Here is a 21,716-nt window from a genome sequence, read left to right as displayed (position 1 = left end):
TTTTTTTCTCAATGTACGTGTGTGTGTGAGACTTTAAAAATATACTTGGATATAAATACACTTATATTATTAAACGATTAATACATCTCGTGAGGTTTAATAAATAATTAATCTGTGTACACTGAGAAAAAAAATTGTTAACTTAACTAAACCATTTAACTAAATTATTATCTTTTTAATTGAAATATTTAACTATTATAAATCTAACATGACATTTATTTAACTTAAATATTTCGATATTTCAATTAAAAAAATAATAATTTAGTTAAACAGTTTAGTCGAGTTAACAACTTTTTTTTCTCAGTGTACGTGAGTGTGTGTGTGTGTGCGCGCGCGCGTGTGTGTGTGTGTGTGTGTGTGTATGACTTTAAAAATATACTTGTATATAAATACAATTCTCACATACGTCACAGTACGCGTTAAATATTTCGGCAGCGAGCTAACACGTCATTCGACCTTGTGACGTCATTTGGCCTTGTGACGTAGCGCGCTATTGTTTACATACGCGACGACCTCCCCTCATTCGCACGGCGACATTCCAACGGAGAAAGTAGCGATACGCACCGCTCCGTATTATCGAATTCTTTTCCTAAAGGTACGATCGCGATTAGATCGAAATATAATAATTCGACTATTACAAATGACAAATAATTAACTCTTATAATAAATGCAATTGTGACGACGATAAATTCATCGAAACGCGATCTTTCATTATTGCAAATAAAAATTGAAGCGAAAGGGGCAAAAATTACAAATTTTCTCACAATATTCTCCGATTATCGAACTTTATGAATAATAATTATTTCTTTAACATTGCATAGAATGAAATTCGATTTCGCCCGATGTTTTAAACTTTCCTAAACTGCATGCATATATATCATATTAATTAAACGATTGCTGTATCATCAATTTACATTACTTTAATATTTTAATCTTATGATTCGCGTTATTATGCATATATTATACATCAACAAATAGAAATAGTTAATTAGTGTAAGAATCGAGTGGTGCATGATTTTGGCTTCGTTTAAAAATCGAGCGAATTATTGTAATTTTTGTGTTCCTCTCTTGCAATAATAATAATATGTATAATAATAATATAATAAAAATACGTATCTCGTATGATTATTTTGCGATCGGGAGTGCCGTGCAAAGTGTCTCGCGATCGTTTCTGTATATGACTGAAATATAATTAACTGAAATATAATTGTTTGTTCGCGAGTGAATACGTGACTGCTACGAGGAAACAACAAAAGAGAAGGACATCTGGAAAAGTATCGGACAGTCAGAAAGCAGGGAGAGAGCCTGAAGCAGCCAGAGACATGCGGTGAGTAATTTATAAAAATTATTTATTATTTATTATTTATATATACTATTTTTAAAATAAATATATTGCTTATTATTTTATTATCGTTTTATTTTTCGATCATTTAAATATATAATTCGAATTGAAATGCAGTAAAACAATCGAATCGTAGATCTAAATAATTAATTTAACAAAAAGATCCATAAAAGATATATTAGTTCTTTTAATAAATAATATCGTATACTTAATCTATATAAAAATGAAATATTATCTATTTATTTCTAAATATTAAATACTATAAATTTAATAGTTATATATTTTGTAAAATTTGATTAAAAGAATCTTTAAGATATTCCAAAAGAAACGAAGAACTTTTCTCAACGAAGAAAAAGTTAATTATAAACAAATTTATATTTAATTATTATAATTAATTTGTATTTAATTTTATTGGAATTTTATTATTCATTTTATTGCATTGTCAAACTCTACGCGATCTCTGTAATGATAGCTATTCACGAAATAGGTACAGTGAAATGATCAATTATTATCGAAAAGAGGCAGTAATATATTTTTAAATCTAATTTAAACTTTTGATAAACGATATAAAATTTTTTTATTATGATGAGAAATCTTTATTAAAGATCATAATTGCAAATAAAAATGGAAATAACTTCACGAAGTATATTAATCGTTTAATAAATAATTAATCCGTGTGTACGTGTACATGTGTGTGTGAGTGTGTGTGTGTGATGTTAAAGATGTGTGTTTAATAAATTATTAATCCGTGTGTACGTGTACGTGTACGTGTACGTGTACGTGTGTGTGTGTGTGTGTGTGTGTGTGTGTGTGTGTGTGTGTGTGTGTGTGTGTGTATGTGTGTGTGTGACTTTAAAGATATACTTGTATATAAATACACTTGTATATATAACTTTAAAAATATATATTTCCGTTATGTTAATTATCCGATTTTTATTCGATCGTTTTATTGCGCGTTCTGAATCAAATTATATTTAGATCAAATGATATCAGAGAGAATATTTATTTATTATATTAGAATTCTAAATGTATGTGTGTGTGTACACATATATATTAGGATAGAAACGAAATAGAAATAGAAGAATAATCATTGCTCGTAAAGATTGCAACAAAGTAATAATTTATAATTTTGATTCCTATCGTATAATCGAGTATCGTATTTCGAGAGCAATCAACTATTTATCAATAATAAAATTGTATATAACTTACGAATATATTTCACTTATTCCGGACGTTAATATCGCGACAACGACGAATAAACTTTTCAAAAAAGTTCAATTCAACTATTTCATATATGAGACAGTTCTACCAATCACTGATACAAAAAACTCGTCAATTGACCAGTTGGTGAAACTGTTTCAGTCCTGAGTATTTTCTTAAAAGAGCTGTTGGCGCACATACATGCGTGTATTATGTTTACGCGCGTCACGCGTTCGAACGAACCTTGACATTCTCACGGGTAAGTCATATGCTCCTTTCTGGTATTCTTTATTCAATGGGTTTTGTAGTTTACGTCCATGTTTTCAATGTCCATAGAGGGAGTATTGCTTTCAGAGATCACCTAAAAGCAGGTCATGACATCTCTCAGTCTTCTCTCGGTATATATAATTAAATATAATATAATTGAACAAATTATTAAATTGTTGAAAAAATATTATTAAATAAATTATTAAATTATTATTATTACATTAATATTATAAATACATTAAAATTTAGAGGTTAATTATTTATCTTAAAAATATTGTAATTCAATTATTTCAATGAAAATCGTATTTTCATACACTGTGCAGAAAATATTAATTGCCTTATAATTATTATTTACATAGGTAGAAATTTATATTCTAAGCTTTCATCTCTTTCAGAGATTATCTGCTCATTCTTCTCTCTGATATGAACCATGATATAACTAAGTAAAAGGTAAATGTTTATCAATCAGGAAAAGTGACTACTGCATTCGTGTTACAAGGTTATATCGATATAATTTTAACAAGCAATATTACATGATATAAAATGCAAAGATTATTAATACAAAAAACATCAGTTTGAAGATTATGATAATTAAAACCGATAAGAACGTTCGAAAGCGAGAGATCCTTTCGGATCAGCTGATCGTGGAGCCGATCGTAGTGTAGTGCTCGTTTGATTTTCTCTAACGGCGACACAGTCTCAAAATGTACAAAATCATATCCAGGATACTTATGCGAGAGAGCACGAACATGTTGGAGCCCTTAAAACGCACCTCGATACAACGTGGACTTGTGAAAGCGATAAAGAGTGCGAAAGAGCCTGACAAAGTGGCTAACCTGAAAAAGTATTGGTTTGACAAGTACATGAATTACATCAAGAACTATGAGCGCACGCTTGAACAAAGATTTCCACGTACGATGCAGGTGTATCGCGTGTTCAGCATCGGCAGTAAAGACGTGTACACGGACTTGAAAAGGTTTGTCTTGGCGATAAAGAAACAAGGATCGAATGGCATGGATAGTTTGACGCGGGAGGAGCTGCAGTTGATGTATACGATGCCGAGAGACCTGCGAAAACTGTCACCGTTGTTCCTGTTGTCGGCTGTTCCATTTACGAATTACATTATTTTTCCTCTAGCCGTTTACTTTCCACGTTACCTGTTGACATCACACTATTGGACGCTTCAGCAGAAATTAGACTTCATGCTGTCTGATCATAAGAACAGGCTCAAGCATAACAGACCACTGTTCAGATGCATGCAGATGGAGCTTAAGACCATCAAAGATCAAACACTCAGGATAAAATGGCGTGATGTTATAGCCTGTCTAGGAAGCGGTACGCATCCAACCACCACGAATATTATAGCATGTTCTGAGCTCTTCTCGGGTCCACCATATTCCCTCAATACTTTAAAGAGGAAACACATGGTAAGTCTATAAATTGGCATCCATTACTTCTAAATTCTTGCTCTTTAAAGCTTTTTATATAAATGTTTATTTTCTCTTCTTTTTTTAGAGAGAATTATTAGCAATACATGGTATGTCTCTGTGGAGACCTTTCAAAAGAAAAAGATTGATGGAAAGGGGTATGTTAATTTTGCGAATGGATCACGCTATTGTAAGAGAAGGAGGAGTAAAAGCAATGCCTAATGAAGCAATGCGATGGGTAGATATTTCTTGTTATCTTGTGCTTCAAGAATACTATAAATATATACATCTAATGAAAAAATATAATTATTTATTTTATTAAAAAACTAAAGAAGCTACATTGTTGTTATTTATACATATTATATATTATTGTTTTTATTTTTTTATGTAAACTTAATTACGTTAAAAATATTGTAACTTAATTATTTCAATGAAAATCTCATATTAGTAGCAGGAAATATTAATTACTTTATAATCAATTTATTTTTCAGGCCCTATCCTTTAGAGGTGTAAACCCTACAAATATGTCTATAGAAAGTATGAGAAGCTGGCTTGAGCAATGGTTAGCAGTATCAACATCTGTTGACAAAAATAATATCTCTTTGTTATTACATAGCCCAATTTTATTAGCTTATAATCATACAACAAATTGGATTCTTATATATAATTAAAGATTCTTCATTTTTGCTAGATTTTGGACAATTTATTTTAATGTTATTTTTTTCGTAAAAATTTACTTTAAAATTTCTAGTCAACTTAACATTCATCTTTTGCTTAAAAATATCTTTTGCATAATTAAATTATTAAAGTGTTAATATATTACTCTTTCGTTTATAAATATACAGATAAACATTGTTCTCTTTGCAGATGCTTTAATATCTATTATATGTGTATATATATATATATATATATATATATATATATATATATATATAAAAATCATATATATATATATATATATATATATATATATATATATGATTTTTCTATATCATATATATCAGAAAAACCTATTGTAATACATTATTTTGTATATATAATGTACAAAAACTTGCTATATTTCTAACAAGTTATCACTTTATACGGAAGGAAATTTCTAATATATGCGAAAAATAAAAATGTGCAAATGTACGCTTTTCTATTTTAGTATTTGAAGGATGTAAACTTTAATTTTTAGTTTGTTAATATTGTTGTACTGAATATGATATTCTATATTGTATTTGTTAGTTAAAGCTAAATAATATGCGCATATATATGTATATAATATATGTATATATATATATATATATATATATATATATATATATATAATACTTCTATTTATTGGACCATATATAATTATATATATATATATATATATATATATATATATATATGTGTATATATATATAATTTATAACTATTTATATTTATTAAACTATTTTTGAAAAATATAAAAATGTTGTCACTTATAAATTACTGTGTTTTACTTATATGTACAGAATTAATTACCTACTTATATTATAATTATAAAACATGTATTCTCTCTCATTTTTATTAGAAAAAAAAGTAAAACTCGATTATTAAAAACTCTAAAAAAAAGAATAATATGATGGCAAATATATTTCTTTATATAAAGAATCCATATATGATATCGTCTATGCGGAATTAAAGCTAGAATGCCTGATATGATAGCGAAAATCAAATTTCTTACAAAAAATTAACGGATAACCGTTTTATTTATTCAACTATCAGAACAAAGAAATTATTAAATTTTTTGAATTTTTCTTAAATAATCTAGTTTAACAATAAGCTAAACCTGGTTATATCTACATTCTTTTGTTACATTCCTTGCATTATTTTCCCACTACTTTATATATATCAAGTAATTTAAATAATTTGTATATATATATAATAAAAAAATCTCTGTTAGAAGAATTTATTTCTATAAGAAATAATTTGTCGATAAAGGAATATTTTATAGATTGACAAAAATTGTGTCTTTATTATATTTGTAATTTATACACATAATATGTAATATATGATTATATATTATACACATGTACGCACATACACGCGCGCATACACACACACATACTATATGTATATATAAAAATTATAATTTATGTTGTATATAATATATATCTGAAATAATTTTATAACATTCGATATATCACAGCTTATCAAATACTTTTACATGGACAGTATTGTTTTATATATATATATATATATATATATATATATATATATATATATGTATATATATATGTACATATATATATATACACAAAAATTATATTATTTATATAGAGCACTACATAGCTAAATAACTTCATCAAATAAAAACGATAAAAAATTATATAATTGTACCACGAAAAATCTTTGAATATAACGATAGTTTTAAAGAAAACTTCTAAATATATATACATTCATTCAAACGTGTTTAATTCTAAATAATTAATATTTGTAATCATAATGTAACAATTGAATTAAGTTAAAAGATTATTTACTGTAAAAATAATGTGTATAAATGTTAATTAAGATATATCAATAGGGATATAACTACCTGCAGAAACCCGCTTTTTTTTATTATTAGAATGGCAAACTGTCTTATCTAAAATACACTCATTTTCCTTTATTAAAGACTTTTTAATTTGAATTCTTTTTGTACGATCGATAATTGGAGTATCTTTCCTTTTCTCAAGATGTTCGATTAAACTATCATTTATTTCATAATACCTTAATCTACTTTCCGTACTCGATATCTCGGAATTATTCTTTGTTGTGAGAGTGGTTTTTTGCACAGTTTCGCGCATTTTGTTTGAATATTTAGCACTTTTTTCGGAATCAGAGAAATGCGATTTATGAGGATAAGGACAACACTCACCTTTACTGCAGTTCCCCGATTTGTTAAATTCAGGACAAAGATACTCGTGACGTCGTTGGCACTGTAGGAGAACAAATCAGTATTCTATGCTTTATAAAATATTACCATGGGCCATTATGTCGTTCACATAAGGCATATCTGTTTTGATTAAAATGTTATCTTTATCTTATAAATCTTAAATTTAATTTCAATAGAATTTTTTTCTCCTCTTATACCAGTGATCTCAGACTCGTATCTTTACACAAGCCGCACAGCAGATACAAGAGTCAACATCACATAGAATAGAATAAAGAATCTTCTATGTATTACTACGGCCATATATTTCCTGTGTATCGATAATCGGAATCGTCGCTTTTACTTACTTGTACATAAAAATCTATGGATCGTATAATGTAACTAATCATCTGCAGCTCGTGAGCCACGTGTCTGAGATCTCTGTCTGCCTAAGGGGAGTATGTTTATAACGAATTGTTATGTTTATTATAAGTAATTAATAAATTAATCAACAAGTAATAGATTGAAAGACCAAAACTAATGTAAGTACCTTGGTTCCTTTAACACAATATCCTTGTAGAAAATCTATGCAGATTGAAGTATTTGAAGATACTTTAACATGAAGATAAGGACAGTCGTCTCTTGTGCAGCAACCATCAAGGAAGTACTTGCATGTAGGCATCTTTTCAGGTCCAACATCATGTGATAGAGAACATTTGTCTAAGAAACACTTCCCTTGCAGGAAACTGGACATTTAAAAAATTGCATGATTTAAGGTTTCTTGTTTTATTATTTTTTTTCTATTAGAAATAAAGAATTTTAATTTTTATTCTATTATAGTATAGTTATAAATAATACATGATAGAGTTGTAATCCATCATGTATTATCTAATATGAGCTACCTATATTAAATGTGTCTTAAAAAGATTAATATATTTAATAATTACATAAATATATAATAATTATATAAGTATATAATAATTATAATAATTATATATAATAATTATATAATATGTATATTAGATATGTTTAGATAATTTATTTACTTTTTGCAGAGTGACACCTGTTTCTTATCATGTCGTTTAAGACATTTTCCATTTTCATGGTTCGGACAAGATCCGAATCGTTGAAAAATTAAACAAGGTTGATTGTTTTTGTGCATTTTATTTCGTAAAATTCGTATGCTTCTTTGTTTTGCTTTGTTGCTACAAAACAATAAACTAATAAATTGTATGAAAAACAATAATTCAGCTCACATTAATTCAATTTTTTAGATTCTTCTTTTTTTTTAAATTAATCGTTTCTTTAAATCTTTTCTTTCTATGTAACTTATTCATTAAATTAATTGCACATATTATAAAGTCAAGTTGGAACCAAACATTATTTATGTTTAATTATCATTCTAATGTAATTAGACATGTGATCATATAACATATAGCTAGAAGAGCACTACTTGGATAATATTACTTTATTTTAAAAAAAAATTATTTAAAAACATACTAACTCATATAACGAATAAGAGCATAATACAAGTTAATTATTATATATAAAGTTAAGTATTCAAATTTGCTACAAAATCATGTTAAATTGAGAAAGTGAAGATAAAGCAAGCAATATTTTTATTTTGTCATTAGAATATAAATGGAAATTGAGAAAAATTGGAAACAGAGGAAATATTTAATCCTATAAGTTTAGAATATATGGAATTGACTGCATAGTGCTAGATAAATATATATACCTGATACTATTTTTGTAAGTGGTTTTTAATGATGTATTCAAGGTAAATCGTGCTTTATTATTGGTATTTGTTTCTAATATACAATTTAAAGTTCCTTTATTGACTCGTTTTTTATCATAAATAGGTTTATCATTTTTTCCATTAAATGATCGTTTTCCTGAAATTTCGTATAAAAATTTTATAAAATGTATAGCTTTATAAATTAAAAATCCAATTCACACAATAAGATGCACATACGTTTTAATGAAGAATTATTCCGTATTAATTTGTTTTTAGAAGCTTTGTAAACAATTCCACCGATAGTAACAAGTTTCTCTGCGCCTTCTCTATAGTACAAAAATTTTTATAAAATTTTTCATTTCATGATTCATTAGATATAATAGTAAATAATACTTACATAACTTTTCTCTTTTCTGAAAGGCTAGTTTTTTTAACTTTTAATAGAGTCCTATCAATCTTATATTTGGTCACTTTAGAATTATTGTTAGATTTATTGATATCTAATTTCGATAAATTAGATTTATTTGCAGATTGTAATGTATTATTTAATAATGTATTATTTGTTAACAATTTAAGTTTTGTTTGCAATATTGTTTTATCAATTTTTTTTCCTATTAATTCTGTAGATTTTGGTAACTTATATTGAGATACTAGAAAAGATTTAGACACGATTTTCGGAGAACGAGCTACTCTCACAAGTTTTCTGCGTGATAAATGCACAATGCTAGAATTATTAACCTTCTTTGAAGGAATCTTTTGATTGTTGACATTTTTTATAGGCTTCAGTCTTGAACAGACAGATTGTTCTGTTGCAACTGATTCTTTAGAAATTAATTCTTTAGATTCTGCCGATTTCTCTTTAGAAGATGATAATTTCTTCAACAATCTTGGATTAACATATATAGCTCTCTTGATTTTTGTTGGTTCATTGTCATCCATGTTTACTTTTATTGTACTCGTATTTGTTGTGTTCACATTATTTTGTAGATTTTGATTTGAATTAGCAATATTGTGCATTATTTTTGGATTAATATGTATTAAAGGTTTAGCATAAATATTTGGATTGATATGTACCGTTGGATTTTGTGGTTTAAAGTTTGGGTTAACATAAACATTTGTGGGAAGTAATTGAGATTTCACATGTGTACTTTTGATCGGTTCCTCAGATAATGTTTCAGGATTCGGAAAAGAATTATGAACCTTGTTTTTCACATCTGGATGAATCTTAGACTTTACAAACTTGGATATTCTGTTTGAACAATTATTTTTTTCATTGCATTGTGAATTTAGAAACACATTTTGTTTATACTCCTCTGTCTGATCTACAATTATACAAAATGAGTAATTAAGGAAAAACTGTTTTATCTTAACAATTTAATAAAAACTTGATAAGACACAGACACGCGTTTAGAGTGTTTTTATTTAGAGCAAAAAAGATACTTTGAACATTTATTTTGCTCGAAAAAGTTGTTAACTTACCTTTTAAATAATGAATTTCGGTTAATCTCTTGGTTTCTGTAATTGCAGATGACGGAACTCCCATTTTAAAAATTTCGATAGACAAATCAATTAGAGAATGTTTCAATTAAGGAAAACTTATTCTCTGGAACGTAATTGCACTTTTGAGTAATTTTAACGAACAATCTCGACTATATCTTTAACGATGAAATACAATGCCATACGTGGCCATATGTAAAGCTACAGATACAGGGTGTGCTAGATGCGTGTAATGATTGCGAAATGATGTGCGAATGCGAATCTTCACGGAATATTGGTCACATTCAGGACTCAACAATTGGGCAATATTACTAGATTTTCCGATGTACCTCGACGCTGATTGGTCGAATCTGAAAGTAGAAACCAATCATATTTAGGTTACGTTCCAAAACGCAAGTAACCGAGGAAAATTTTACTTGATGGCTGATTCTAACCAATTGAAAACGTATTAAGAGAATACTCGACTGTGATTGGTCAATTTCTTAAGGCTTAGGGCTTAAATTATCTATTATAGATCGGGCCCTAAGGCCATCACACACAAAATTGCATATGCATAGTATAAGATCATATGGACCAATGAGCATCGAGTATTAAGTCGCCATATTGACTTACATAATATAATATTCGATGCTCATTGGTCCATATAATTTTATGCTATGCATATGCAGCTATGCAATTTTGTGTGTGATGCCTTTATTGTTAGTAATCTGTGTATGACAGAGGGTCTATTCTTTTCAGCTGCACCGCTGCACTAGTGCAGTAAGTAAAGACCCTTGCACAATGCTAGGCAACAGGCAATAGGAATAAGAAATTGAAACTATTCACCAATAAATACGCGGAATAGAAAATATTCGCCAATAGGAGCAAAGAATAGATACTATTTCTGTTCTTATTGCCTGTTGTTTAGCATTGTGTAAAGGTCTTTAGAAAGAGACAAACATACTTTCTTTCACTCTAACTAATTGCACTAGTGCAGCAGTGCAGCTGAAAAGAACAGACCCAGATACACGTGCTTGAAATATCCGCGCGTATGCGGACAACGATATTTTTATCACGCGCATGCGGGGTCACGTGTCATGTATTTGACGGGCGAAGTGGGGGACCTGTATTGAAGATTGTGCCAGACGCCCTACGTGGTTATACGTACAGACAAGGCATATTTTTATCATTAGTAGTTTATATACACATTTAGATCGAGAAAGAATAATTTAATTACATCAATACCGTAGTATTATACAACACGTTCCGAAAAAGGCTCTTGTGAACGAGAGGAGAGGGCGATTGTTTACCGCGAGAGAGTTTCTTCGATTTATTTAACATGACGTCGGTGGACTCGGGAGTGGAAACCGGCAACGACTCGAATGATAGCTCGGGCGTTCAACACGAGAACCAGCAGCAGCACGTCCAGGTTACCAGTAGCAGCATCAAGCCCTTCAATAATGAGGAATTAAGAATACAGATTGATAAGCCAATCCCGCGCTTGTGTCTCGATAGTAAAGGTTACTCCGACTTATTAAGAACAAATACAAATGAGAATAGCGTTTTGTTGCAATGTATCGCCAATTGTTGGCGATCAGACGCCTTAACGGATTTTAATCAACAAAGAACAAGAATGCTGCAGGATAGTGCCAGAAAAAGTCTGATATCGAAAATGAAATCTAAGGTAAACAGTTGTTTGTAAATGTGAAATGTGGAATGACTTTTTGGATTATTGTCAGAAAAATTATTTCTTTACTCAAATTGAATTATTTCTTTACTCAAGTTGAAAATATATAGAGCTGATAAGAGCATTCAACAAAAAACATGATAATATAGATCTTACAATCATGATAATGTGGATATTAAGGTCTTTCAGTTTTCTGCTAAATAATGAACTGCTTTAATAAACAATTGTTGCAAATAAATTGATTCGTATAAGAATATAGCAAGTAATTATGAATATAGAAGTAAGAAAGTATATTAATACTGTTTTAGCAAGAACTAATAACACCAAGAACATTTGGACCATATGGAAGTAAAATTGTTGATTATAGTAAGTGTTTCTACAATTTTAATTAGATTATTTTACAGAGAGAAAAATATTCTTGTAATATTATATTTTTATTTGGAAAATGTTTTTTTTTTACTCATTTTTTATTTTTATACTTGTACATTTTCTCCATATACTATCAACTTTTTGATTTAGTTCCGATAAGATTAGATTAATATATAGTTAGTTACTTTATTCTTCAGCTTTGTATGCCAAGAAAGGACTTGGTAAAACAAAAATTCTACACATTCATCCGTCCATATCTTTTACATCTAAAAAACCCAAGTCGCTAATTTTCCTTATACATTTCTATATTTCTATCTTTATATCTTTTATATTTCTTTTTACATCTATATATGTGCCTATCTATTTACTTCCATATCAGCATACTCACATGTATATCTATTTACATACCTATACAATACACACACACACACACACACACACACACACACACACACACACACATATATATATATATATATATATATATATATATATAATTACTATCCCACATATTCTCAATTTCCTTTAGACTCCATCCATTCCTATTGAAAGATTTTTCTCTTTCTCTACTATACACAATTCTTTATTTATCATATTTACTTTTTCTATCCAACAGTTTTTTCATTAAGTTCCTTTTCCTCTTTTTCTCCAACTTTCCATTCAAAACTTAACCCACCTAATTTTTAATTTTTCCAGACCTATCTCTTTCATTATAATGTACCTCAGAGCGCAAAAATTTACTCTAAAAATCCATCTAACATAATCTAGCATTTTACCTTTGATTAGATTAATATATAATTTCTTGATAAAAGATGTGTGTGTACTAAAACTATTTTAAAAAGCATTAAAATATTAAATTTTGCTATATAATGATAACTTTAATCTAGACTCTTATTGTACCAAGATAAAATCACGAATATCTCGATGCAGAAGATCATTTAATAGTTTGAAAGATTGGCAGATTTATCATATTGGGTTAAGGATGCGATTGGCTGCTACTGTAAATAATACCATGTTGATGAGCTCACTCTTGCAGTCTGGTGTATCACCAAACTGTTCTGATAGTGATGGGCGAACACCACTTCATCATGCAGCTTGCAGGTAATTTATATATTTAAATGATAATGTAAACCTTTTTCTATATATTCTTAAATCTATTCCTTGTCAGCTGTGTCTTTGTCTGTAATTCAAATAGTAATTTCAAGCAGAATTTAAATTTTAACATAGCTACAGGTTTACAAATATCTCTTGTGAAAGACACATTGTTATAGAACGAAATCAAAATGTTAAAAAAGATAAGTTTCATTTTAGAATTGTATTAAGCTGTTTTTAAAGAGGATGCTTTTTATTATTAATCAGACTACAAATAACACTTTTACTAAATAATCTCATTGCCAATATATATTTTGTAATATGAAGTTAAATTATTGTTGTGACACACATTAAAATTCATGTTTTTTGTTATAGGGGTTATACAGAGATGGTCCAATTATTATTGGAAAATGGTGCAGATCCAAATCAACGTGATTGTATAGGCAATACTCCATTGCACTTAGCAGCAGTTACTAGCAAAATATCGGTAGTAACATTACTTTTAACAGCTGGTACTAATGTTCTTGCATTAGATAAATATGGCTATAATCCGTTGCAACTCGCGAAAGCGAAATTAAGGATGTTATATCGGAATTATAAGAATAATGATATGGATAAAGTCAAGCAGGAGATGCATGAGATAATTAACATGTTATTGGCATATTTGCTGAAACAAAAAAATATGCAAGAACAGGTAGAGACATTGAGCAATTTCTGCTCACGACTCTCTTTATCCAACACTTCGGATCAAGTTCAGGATGATGTGAAAGATTTATTAGCCAATATAGATTCTCTTAATATAACTGATTAATTGCTTTCTGCAGAATGTGATAGTATAATATTACACACATTGTTCATAAGTTGAGTAAAAATCTTCTGAAATTTTTGATATTGTTTTTAGAAATTTATATATATGTCTATACTTCATGTACTATATATGCACTCTATATTTCATGTACATTCATAGATTACAGGTTTATTCATAGGTACACAGTGTATTCATATTGACTGTGTTTCGGGGTCGCTATAACAGTGCTACAGCTTTTTTGCTACAATTGTAGCAGAAAAAAATGACCGCTACAATTTTAGCAGAAAGTTCTACATACTTTTGTAGCGCTATTATAGCGTTTTAATAACGTGAAACACGCTTATGTAGCGCTAATGTAGCGCTACTGTAGCGACCCCGAAACACAGTCATTATACGTATATATTTATAAATATATACACATGCACAAATGCATATATATAAAGTTATAAAATATATATTATTTTATATATGTTTTTCAATAAAATGTTAAGCAATTTTTTTTCTTTTTGTTTCTTGAGTTTCTGATTTTTTATAATTAAATTTAATATAAGATTAGAAAGTTATAGGATTGTTATTTATAAGTATTTTCTTTTTTCTGCTTAATATAAAATTATTTTTGTAAGAGATATGAACAGAGATCGTGATATTGATGCTGTACAGAATAAAAAGAAGACTATATCAATATAAGACAGATAGTCGGCCAAATATTATTGTAATAAATTTTCAAGACATGATTACCTGGAATAGACAAGCTAGCATACATCTCTGGATTCAACATGATTAAAGACTGAATTTCTATATATACTGATTATCCTCTCTCTCTACATATATATATATATATATATATATATATATATATATGTATGTATATACTTATTCATTAATTTGAGGAATTGTTCGAAACGTTTCTTATAATAAAATTTAATGTAAAGACTAGAAACTATAAGATTGTTTTACTTAATAAATATCAGCTAATTAATTTATACGCTTATGGCCAATGGACATGCTATATCTAATTAAGAGTGTGAATATAAAATATTTAATATTGAAATAAAATCTTACCAGAGAGAAAATTAAGCAATTTCTTATTAATCAGTATCTTGTATTTTCACAATGTACGAATTTGTAAATAGTTCTCATAATAACATAAATGCTGTATATAATTCATTTGATAATAATTGCAATTTCATTATATGTAAAAAATTAAATAAAACTTTATATTAAAATTTTGTATTCACATATAAAACTACCAAGAATTTTCTCTGATGTTTCAATTTTATTTTATAAATATTTAAGAAAACAATCTAATTAAATTTTTAGTTATTACATCTGAAATATTTTAATATATAATAGCAAGTCTCTCGGAAACATAGGGTGAAATGAAAAGAATAATTATAGTAAAATAAATAAAGTAAATAGTAAAGTAAATAAAGTAAAATAAATAAAATATATAGTAAAATAAATATATATATATATATATATATATATGAAATATTTTCTCTCAATATATAGTTATTTTTAAAATATATATACGGAATCAATATTTTTCCGAAAGAAAAAGATCGCAGATCCACAAGGGTCCTACTCGCCCTTGATCCTTCTTCGCGCAATATAGTGCTGCCACTAGTGAGCAATGCGTAAAATCAATTATAGCGTGCATTCAAACTTGAGATAGGCTTGCGAGGATATAAGGGAATCGCATCGTGGGTGGTCCCGTCGAGCGAGAACGTGTGTGGTCCGGCTGGTTCGTGCGCGCTTTGAGTGTAGACGCTGTCGCGGCGATACTGTAGAAGATGCGAGCCGCTCCAACCGAACAAAGTCAAGACCTTGTCCTGTGGTTAGCCGAAATCGCATATAAGAACAACGGCCTCGACTCGTGAACGCGACAAGCACAAAAGTACGCACATTTCTCCCGTTCTGGAATTCTATTGTTTATTTACGCGTTCACACGTGTGACTTTCTTTTTCTCAAAAATATTAATTATCGATTAAATATCGTCGATCTCGCGTGTATCTTTAAAAAAAAATAAGAATCTCTTTCGTTATTTTTTTTTTTAAATAAATAGACATTTACATATACACCTTTTATTTAGATTTTATCCCTTCGTTTCCTAGATAAAAATATCGTTTTCTATTCTCAGATGATATTTTCGCTGGTCCTCTGCTGTTTGCTGTTTTACGGATCATCGTCGGGATTGGACAATGAGCTTAACAACGATAGCGAAAATAATACATGGAAAAGCATGGACCTGAGTCCTCGGCATAGAATCAAAGAAAATTATCTGCTTGACAGATATCCCATAGGGGAACTGTCACCGGATGACTCGAATTGTCGCAGATCTGCCAAGTGTGTTCCATTGCATAAAGGTACCTGCATGGGTACGAAATTACCTTACTCCTTTACATCATTGGATCTTATACCTGAGCGTGTGACTCAAGATATTATTGAGGTAGATAGGATTATTATTTATATATTCTTTGTATTAGTAATGGTTTTTCTATTCTTTCCTATAATAACACACGCATGGTATGTTTTTTTAAAAAACACGCATGTCAGTTAAAAACTTAGCGTTGTGAAGCACTCTATGGAATAAATCTACTTCTTGCACCTGTAGATCCAGAAGTTTAAATATCAAGATTTATGTTTGACCAGGTATTTCCTTTTTCACTATATGTACAAGCTTATCTTTCTATAATAGAAGACTAGAGGTGTAAGGATATCTGGATATATTTTTACTCCTAGCTTTTTGACATTTGTTAATAACACATTATATGTTATTATTTAATTGTTATTATTTATTGTTATATTAAGTATTGTATTATATATTATTTGTGTAAAACATTTTTATATTTTTTCATATATATCTTCCTACTTTCAGGAAAAGTTGTATTCGTTACAAGCTTTGAAACATGTACCAAAGTGTTGGGCTGTTGTTCAACCATTTTTGTGCTCAATATTCATGCCGAAATGCGTTAATAATACAGTCGAATTACCATCTCAAGAGATGTGCAGAATGGTATCAGGACCCTGCAGGATGTTAATTAATCACACAATATGGCCGAGTTTCGCAAAGTGCGATAATACAAAATTGTTTCCACGATTATGCAAAAATGACTTCAGAGAATTGAAATTTAATATCACAGGGAAATGTTTGAAACCTCTTGTACCTACTGACAATGCCCTCTCAATTTTTGATGGGGTGGAAGGCTGTGGAACAGAATGTTATGACCCATTATATACATCTGATGAGCACAATCAAATACATTCGTTTATTGTATGGGCTGCAGGTATCTGTTGCAGCTTCAATCTGTTCACTGTTGTAAGTGTGCTATAAAAATATATTTACAGCAAAAAAATATATTTATAACTATAATATATGCCGCAACATACATATACACACATATATATGTAATTATATATTTTATTCTTTCGTTATCTTTTAGATAACATTTTTGATAGATTGGAGAAGCGCGAACAAATATCCAGCTTTAGTGATATTTTATATTAATGGTTGTTTTCTCATTTCTTGCATTGGTTGGTTAATCCAATTTACTCCCAGTGGCAGAGAAGTAATTATATGCCGCAAAGATGGAACATTAAGAATGAGAGAACCAAGGTATGTTTTACAAGTACTTTAATAACGCGGATTTTGTGTCTCGAAATGCGCAATATTTTTTGCAAAACACTTGTGTATTTACAGTGGGGAGAACTTGTCTTGCGTCGTTGTCTTTGTTCTTGTGTATTATTTCCTGATGGCAGCTATGGTATGGTTTGTTATATTGACATACGCTTGGCACATGAGCTTCCGAGCACTTGGCACGATACAAGATCGAATAAACAAGAAGAGTGCTTATTTTCACCTAATCGCCTGGTGTGTACCACTCGTTTTGACAGTCGCGATTATGGCATTAGGTCGAATCGACGGTAACAGCATGACGGGAATATGCTTTGTGGGTTATGCCGATCATGCAGCAAAGGCGTTTGTATTAGGTCCGGTGTTAATTGTTGTATTAGTAGGAGGATATTTTCTATGTAGAGGTAGGTTATTTCTTATGTTATGTGCAATATACACAACAGTAAAATAATTATATATATTAAAAGTTTTCTATTTTTCTCTTTATGCTTTCTATATTAAAATAAATTGTGAGTATATTGATTCAGTATTTTTTATAATTTCAAAGAATCATCTTTTGTTTCTTTAATATTATATTTATATTCTATATTTTTTAGGACTCTATACGCTTATACGCTTAAAAATAAGCAGTCAAGAAATCATATCTGAAAGAGCGAGTTCAAAGATAAAACAAACCATTGTTAGGATGGGGCTTTTTTCCATAGCAACTCTTGCAGCGGTTGTTGTAACATTTTATTGTCAAATTTACGAAATTCAACATTCTTGGGAATGGCGACAAAGCTTCAGAAATTATATGATGTAAGGATTCCAATATTTGTAGCTGCATATTTTACTCGTGTATCGTTATCTATTATCGTGTATCGTTATCTATTATATTAATATTTTATTGTGTTTATTTAAAGATGCGCGATAACGACGATGTATGCAGAAGTATCCGATTGTAAAATAGAAATGAGGCCTAGTACAGGTAAACTGCAATTACATTTGCTTGCACTATTTGCCACTGGCATTCTTATGTCCTCATGGGTTTGGACCAGTTCGACGGTCGATACGTGGTGCAGATTTTTGAGAAGGTAAATTTCGACACACGTTAAGTACTTATCGTGTCATCAACTTGCTATTGCTGCCATCAATGCGATTCTGAATAGTATGTGTTTTCTCTTCATTTGCAGAGTCTTTAATCGTGAATCTGAAGAGCCTCCTATAAGACTGAGCAAGCATAAGCTTATCGCGCATTTATTTGCGAATCGTAAAACATTTAACAAGGCCGGCCGTCTGTCCATAAGTTTTCACAATACCCACGAAGATCCGGTTGGATTGAATTTTGATCTCAACTCCGCAGCATCGCAAGATTTTAGCACGACTTGGGCAGCTGCTCTGCCTAAATTAGTGACGCGGAGAGGTGCGCTAGTTGGCGGCACTACAGGATCTGTGTCTAGTAATAGACGAAATTCAGCTGATTCTGAAATCAGTTATAGTTTTCGATGCGTTTCTATGGAATCTAGACGAAATTCGTTGGATTCGCAGATATCCGTACAGATTGCGCAGGTGAAGACCACGCGGAAAGTCGCCAGTCGATCACGCGGCCGTCGTGGGAAGAACAGAAGAGATTTCGGGAAATCCCGATCGAATAAAATCGACCCACTCTCCAGGAGGGGCAGCACCACTTCCCAGGATAGTCAGTTGATGACTCAAATACCTATGGTGTTTCCAATTCAAATGCCCAATATGGGCAGAAGACCGGGAAACGCCGGGTTGGATGAGCGACCTTTGGGTTTGAAAGTCATCGATACCAAAGACACAGGCATGCTGTTGCCTTTTTTGTTGCGAGGGCAGAGTGGTAGCGACGAAAATCTAAGCAGTGAAGAAAAAAGGCATCAAGATATGGCTGATAAAGACGTCGACATAGAAACGGGTAACATGGAGAAGGAAGATGAACAGGATAGCGATAGCGTGGACAGTCAGCTGGAGGAGGAAGTAAAAATGCTAGACCCAGAAGAAGTGCACGAGCGTAGTAAGAATAAAAATAGCAACAAGAATTGTAAAACTTATGAGGACGATCGGAGAAACCGCGAAGGTAGTCATAGAAACAAGTACGTCTTGCAGAACGAAGCTATCTTGAAGCATTTGCTTCAAGAAAGCGATAGAAGCGATATCAAGATAAAGAACGAAAATGAAAAAAAGGAAATATATAGGAAAACTGTGATGGACGACATGGATTCTAGTCATACCTCGTGTTATCCAGAATTAACGAGATTACTGCAAAACGACGGGCCTACTAACGCCAGAGAGATGGCGACGCAGACTTCGTTGCCGCTCGATATACTGGAAATGGAGGAGTTGAAGCAAAGTATCGACGAAATAATCAATAGCAGACATTGTAGTTCTAAAGGGACTCAAATATCGCCGCAATTGAAAAAAGGCAAGAATATTGTGTCATAAGACTGAGGTGATTATCTTTTTTTTTAAAGTGTATTAAGGAATGTGCATATATAATATAAAATAATATTAAATAATGTAAGTATCTAAGTAATCACTATTACATCTATACATACAATCGAACTATTTATATATACTATTAATTTCTCTTGCAATCGTTATAGTATTTTCTGAAGAGTGAGCTCATGTGATGATCTTTATCGGTTGTCTTTATCCGTTGTAAATTATATACATATATACATGTAAGAGAAGACGAAGAAAGTAAACGAAACAGTTGAATGAAGTATTATCGCTCGAGAAGATATAGGTACAATAAAGCATATCGATATTTTTCTACGTTTTATTATTACTAAAATAGTAATGAAATCTCAGTACGATCGATAATTTGCACATCGTGCAAATCTTTTAAAGTAATATAATTTAATTATACTAGAATTTTCCTAAAATATACACGTCGTAAACATTATTTAAAAATGAAAAACTATTGTAGTTCTAATATTGTATATGTATGTTCAAATGTTTATATAAGAATGTGTATATCGAACGTTCTATGACAGTAAGATATTCTTTGTCTACGTATATTTTTTTAATAAGTAGTTGAATAAACTGCATTTTATATTTAATTTTCATTGTATTAATCTACTGTCTATAAATTATGGCGCTAATCTGTAAACAGAGAAAATTTATTTCTCGATATACATAATTACATGATCTAAATTAAACGCTCGCAGGACACAAAACGTTGTCTTCACATTTTAATATAACAGTTAGATATTACTTGTCATTTATTTTGCAGTCACATTTTTTACAATTACGGAAAAGTAGTATTTGGTGTATTGTTTTTTACCAATGCGAAAATCTAGCATTTTATTGAATATTTATAACAAATGTTCCTATTGTAACTTACTAATTATTACTATTTCTTTATCGCATTTCGTAATTCTTCAATCAATATGTTTACGGGTATTGTATGTGTATGTGTGTGTATGTACATGTCGCATCTTTTTAAAATTTAATTTTACCATTCTCATGCTTTTTAATATTTTCTTAAATACGTCTCTATCTATAAAACGCTATTATTGCGCATATATATGTAATTCTAAAGTGTATTGCTTTCTTCCAATGTGTTAAAATCAATTGCTATCTTTCTCGAGAGGAACAAAATTTGGAGTAAAATTATCTTCATTTACATTTTTGTTATAGGATATCCAAAAAATCTTTGTGAACAATGTATACTTTTTAGCAACTATCGTAGTCAATAATGTATGTTCTAAATGATGTAAATATTACATCTTAGCACAAGGAAAACTAATATCAAGAAAGACTCGTCTTATGACTGAACTTATTTGATAAAATTTCTAACAAAATATCGATACT

The 21,716-nt window shown here is 29.9% G+C and overlaps 4 protein-coding genes across 7 annotated transcripts; 3 read left to right on the top strand and 1 right to left on the bottom strand.

Annotated features, from left to right (window-relative positions):
* Positions 1–3,513: 3,513 nt before the first annotated feature.
* On the top strand, positions 3,514–4,930 carry LOC105254200 (LETM1 domain-containing protein 1). The gene is made up of 3 exons (XM_020028423.2): positions 3,514–4,236; positions 4,325–4,474; positions 4,728–4,930. The coding sequence occupies exons 1-3, from the start codon at positions 3,514–3,516 to the stop codon at positions 4,905–4,907; spliced, it is 1,053 nt and encodes a 350-aa protein (XP_019883982.1). The 3' UTR covers positions 4,908–4,930.
* Positions 4,931–6,555: 1,625 nt separating this feature from the next.
* LOC105254201 (zinc finger CCCH domain-containing protein 3) lies at positions 6,556–10,555 on the bottom strand. The gene is made up of 7 exons (XM_011262715.3): positions 10,314–10,555; positions 9,232–10,156; positions 9,072–9,160; positions 8,835–8,991; positions 8,143–8,301; positions 7,647–7,842; positions 6,556–7,163 (listed from the first exon to the last, which is right to left on the bottom strand). Exons 1-7 carry the CDS (start codon positions 10,375–10,377, stop codon positions 6,753–6,755), a joined length of 2,001 nt encoding a protein of 666 aa, XP_011261017.1. The 5' UTR covers positions 10,378–10,555; the 3' UTR covers positions 6,556–6,752.
* A 568-nt stretch (positions 10,556–11,123) lies between these two features.
* Positions 11,124–14,345, top strand: LOC105254202 (ankyrin repeat domain-containing protein 54). Of its 2 annotated transcripts, none has more exons than XM_011262718.3 (5): positions 11,124–11,474; positions 11,561–11,994; positions 12,306–12,363; positions 13,254–13,467; positions 13,834–14,345. In XM_011262718.3, the coding sequence occupies exons 2-5, from the start codon at positions 11,650–11,652 to the stop codon at positions 14,267–14,269; spliced, it is 1,053 nt and encodes a 350-aa protein (XP_011261020.1). In that variant the 5' UTR covers positions 11,124–11,474; positions 11,561–11,649; the 3' UTR covers positions 14,270–14,345. The 2 variants fall into 2 exon arrangements, with proteins under 2 accessions (XP_011261020.1, XP_025264456.1); XM_025408671.1 differs by having other exon boundaries at positions 11,124–11,485.
* A 1,566-nt stretch (positions 14,346–15,911) lies between these two features.
* LOC105254203 (protein smoothened) lies at positions 15,912–21,205 on the top strand. 3 transcript variants are annotated; one of them, XM_025408629.1, is made up of 8 exons: positions 15,912–16,163; positions 16,407–16,715; positions 17,145–17,585; positions 17,710–17,882; positions 17,967–18,304; positions 18,497–18,698; positions 18,803–18,973; positions 19,049–21,205. In XM_025408629.1, exons 2-8 carry the CDS (start codon positions 16,407–16,409, stop codon positions 20,340–20,342), a joined length of 2,928 nt encoding a protein of 975 aa, XP_025264414.1. In that variant the 5' UTR covers positions 15,912–16,163; the 3' UTR covers positions 20,343–21,205. The 3 variants fall into 3 exon arrangements, with proteins under 3 accessions (XP_025264414.1, XP_011261022.1, XP_011261023.1); XM_011262720.3 differs by having other exon boundaries at positions 15,913–16,163; positions 19,073–21,205; XM_011262721.2 differs by lacking the exon at positions 15,912–16,163 and adding an exon at positions 16,823–16,918 and having other exon boundaries at positions 16,541–16,715.
* The last annotated feature ends 511 nt before the right edge of the window (positions 21,206–21,716 follow it).

Source organism: Camponotus floridanus, unplaced genomic scaffold (assembly GCF_003227725.1).
Source record: "Camponotus floridanus strain SB8 unplaced genomic scaffold, Cflo_v7.5 scaffold22, whole genome shotgun sequence".
Classification (NCBI taxonomy): domain Eukaryota; kingdom Metazoa; phylum Arthropoda; class Insecta; order Hymenoptera; family Formicidae; genus Camponotus; species Camponotus floridanus.
Note: the sequence above shows the minus strand (reverse complement) of the source record. Positions and strands in the feature narration are given on the sequence as shown.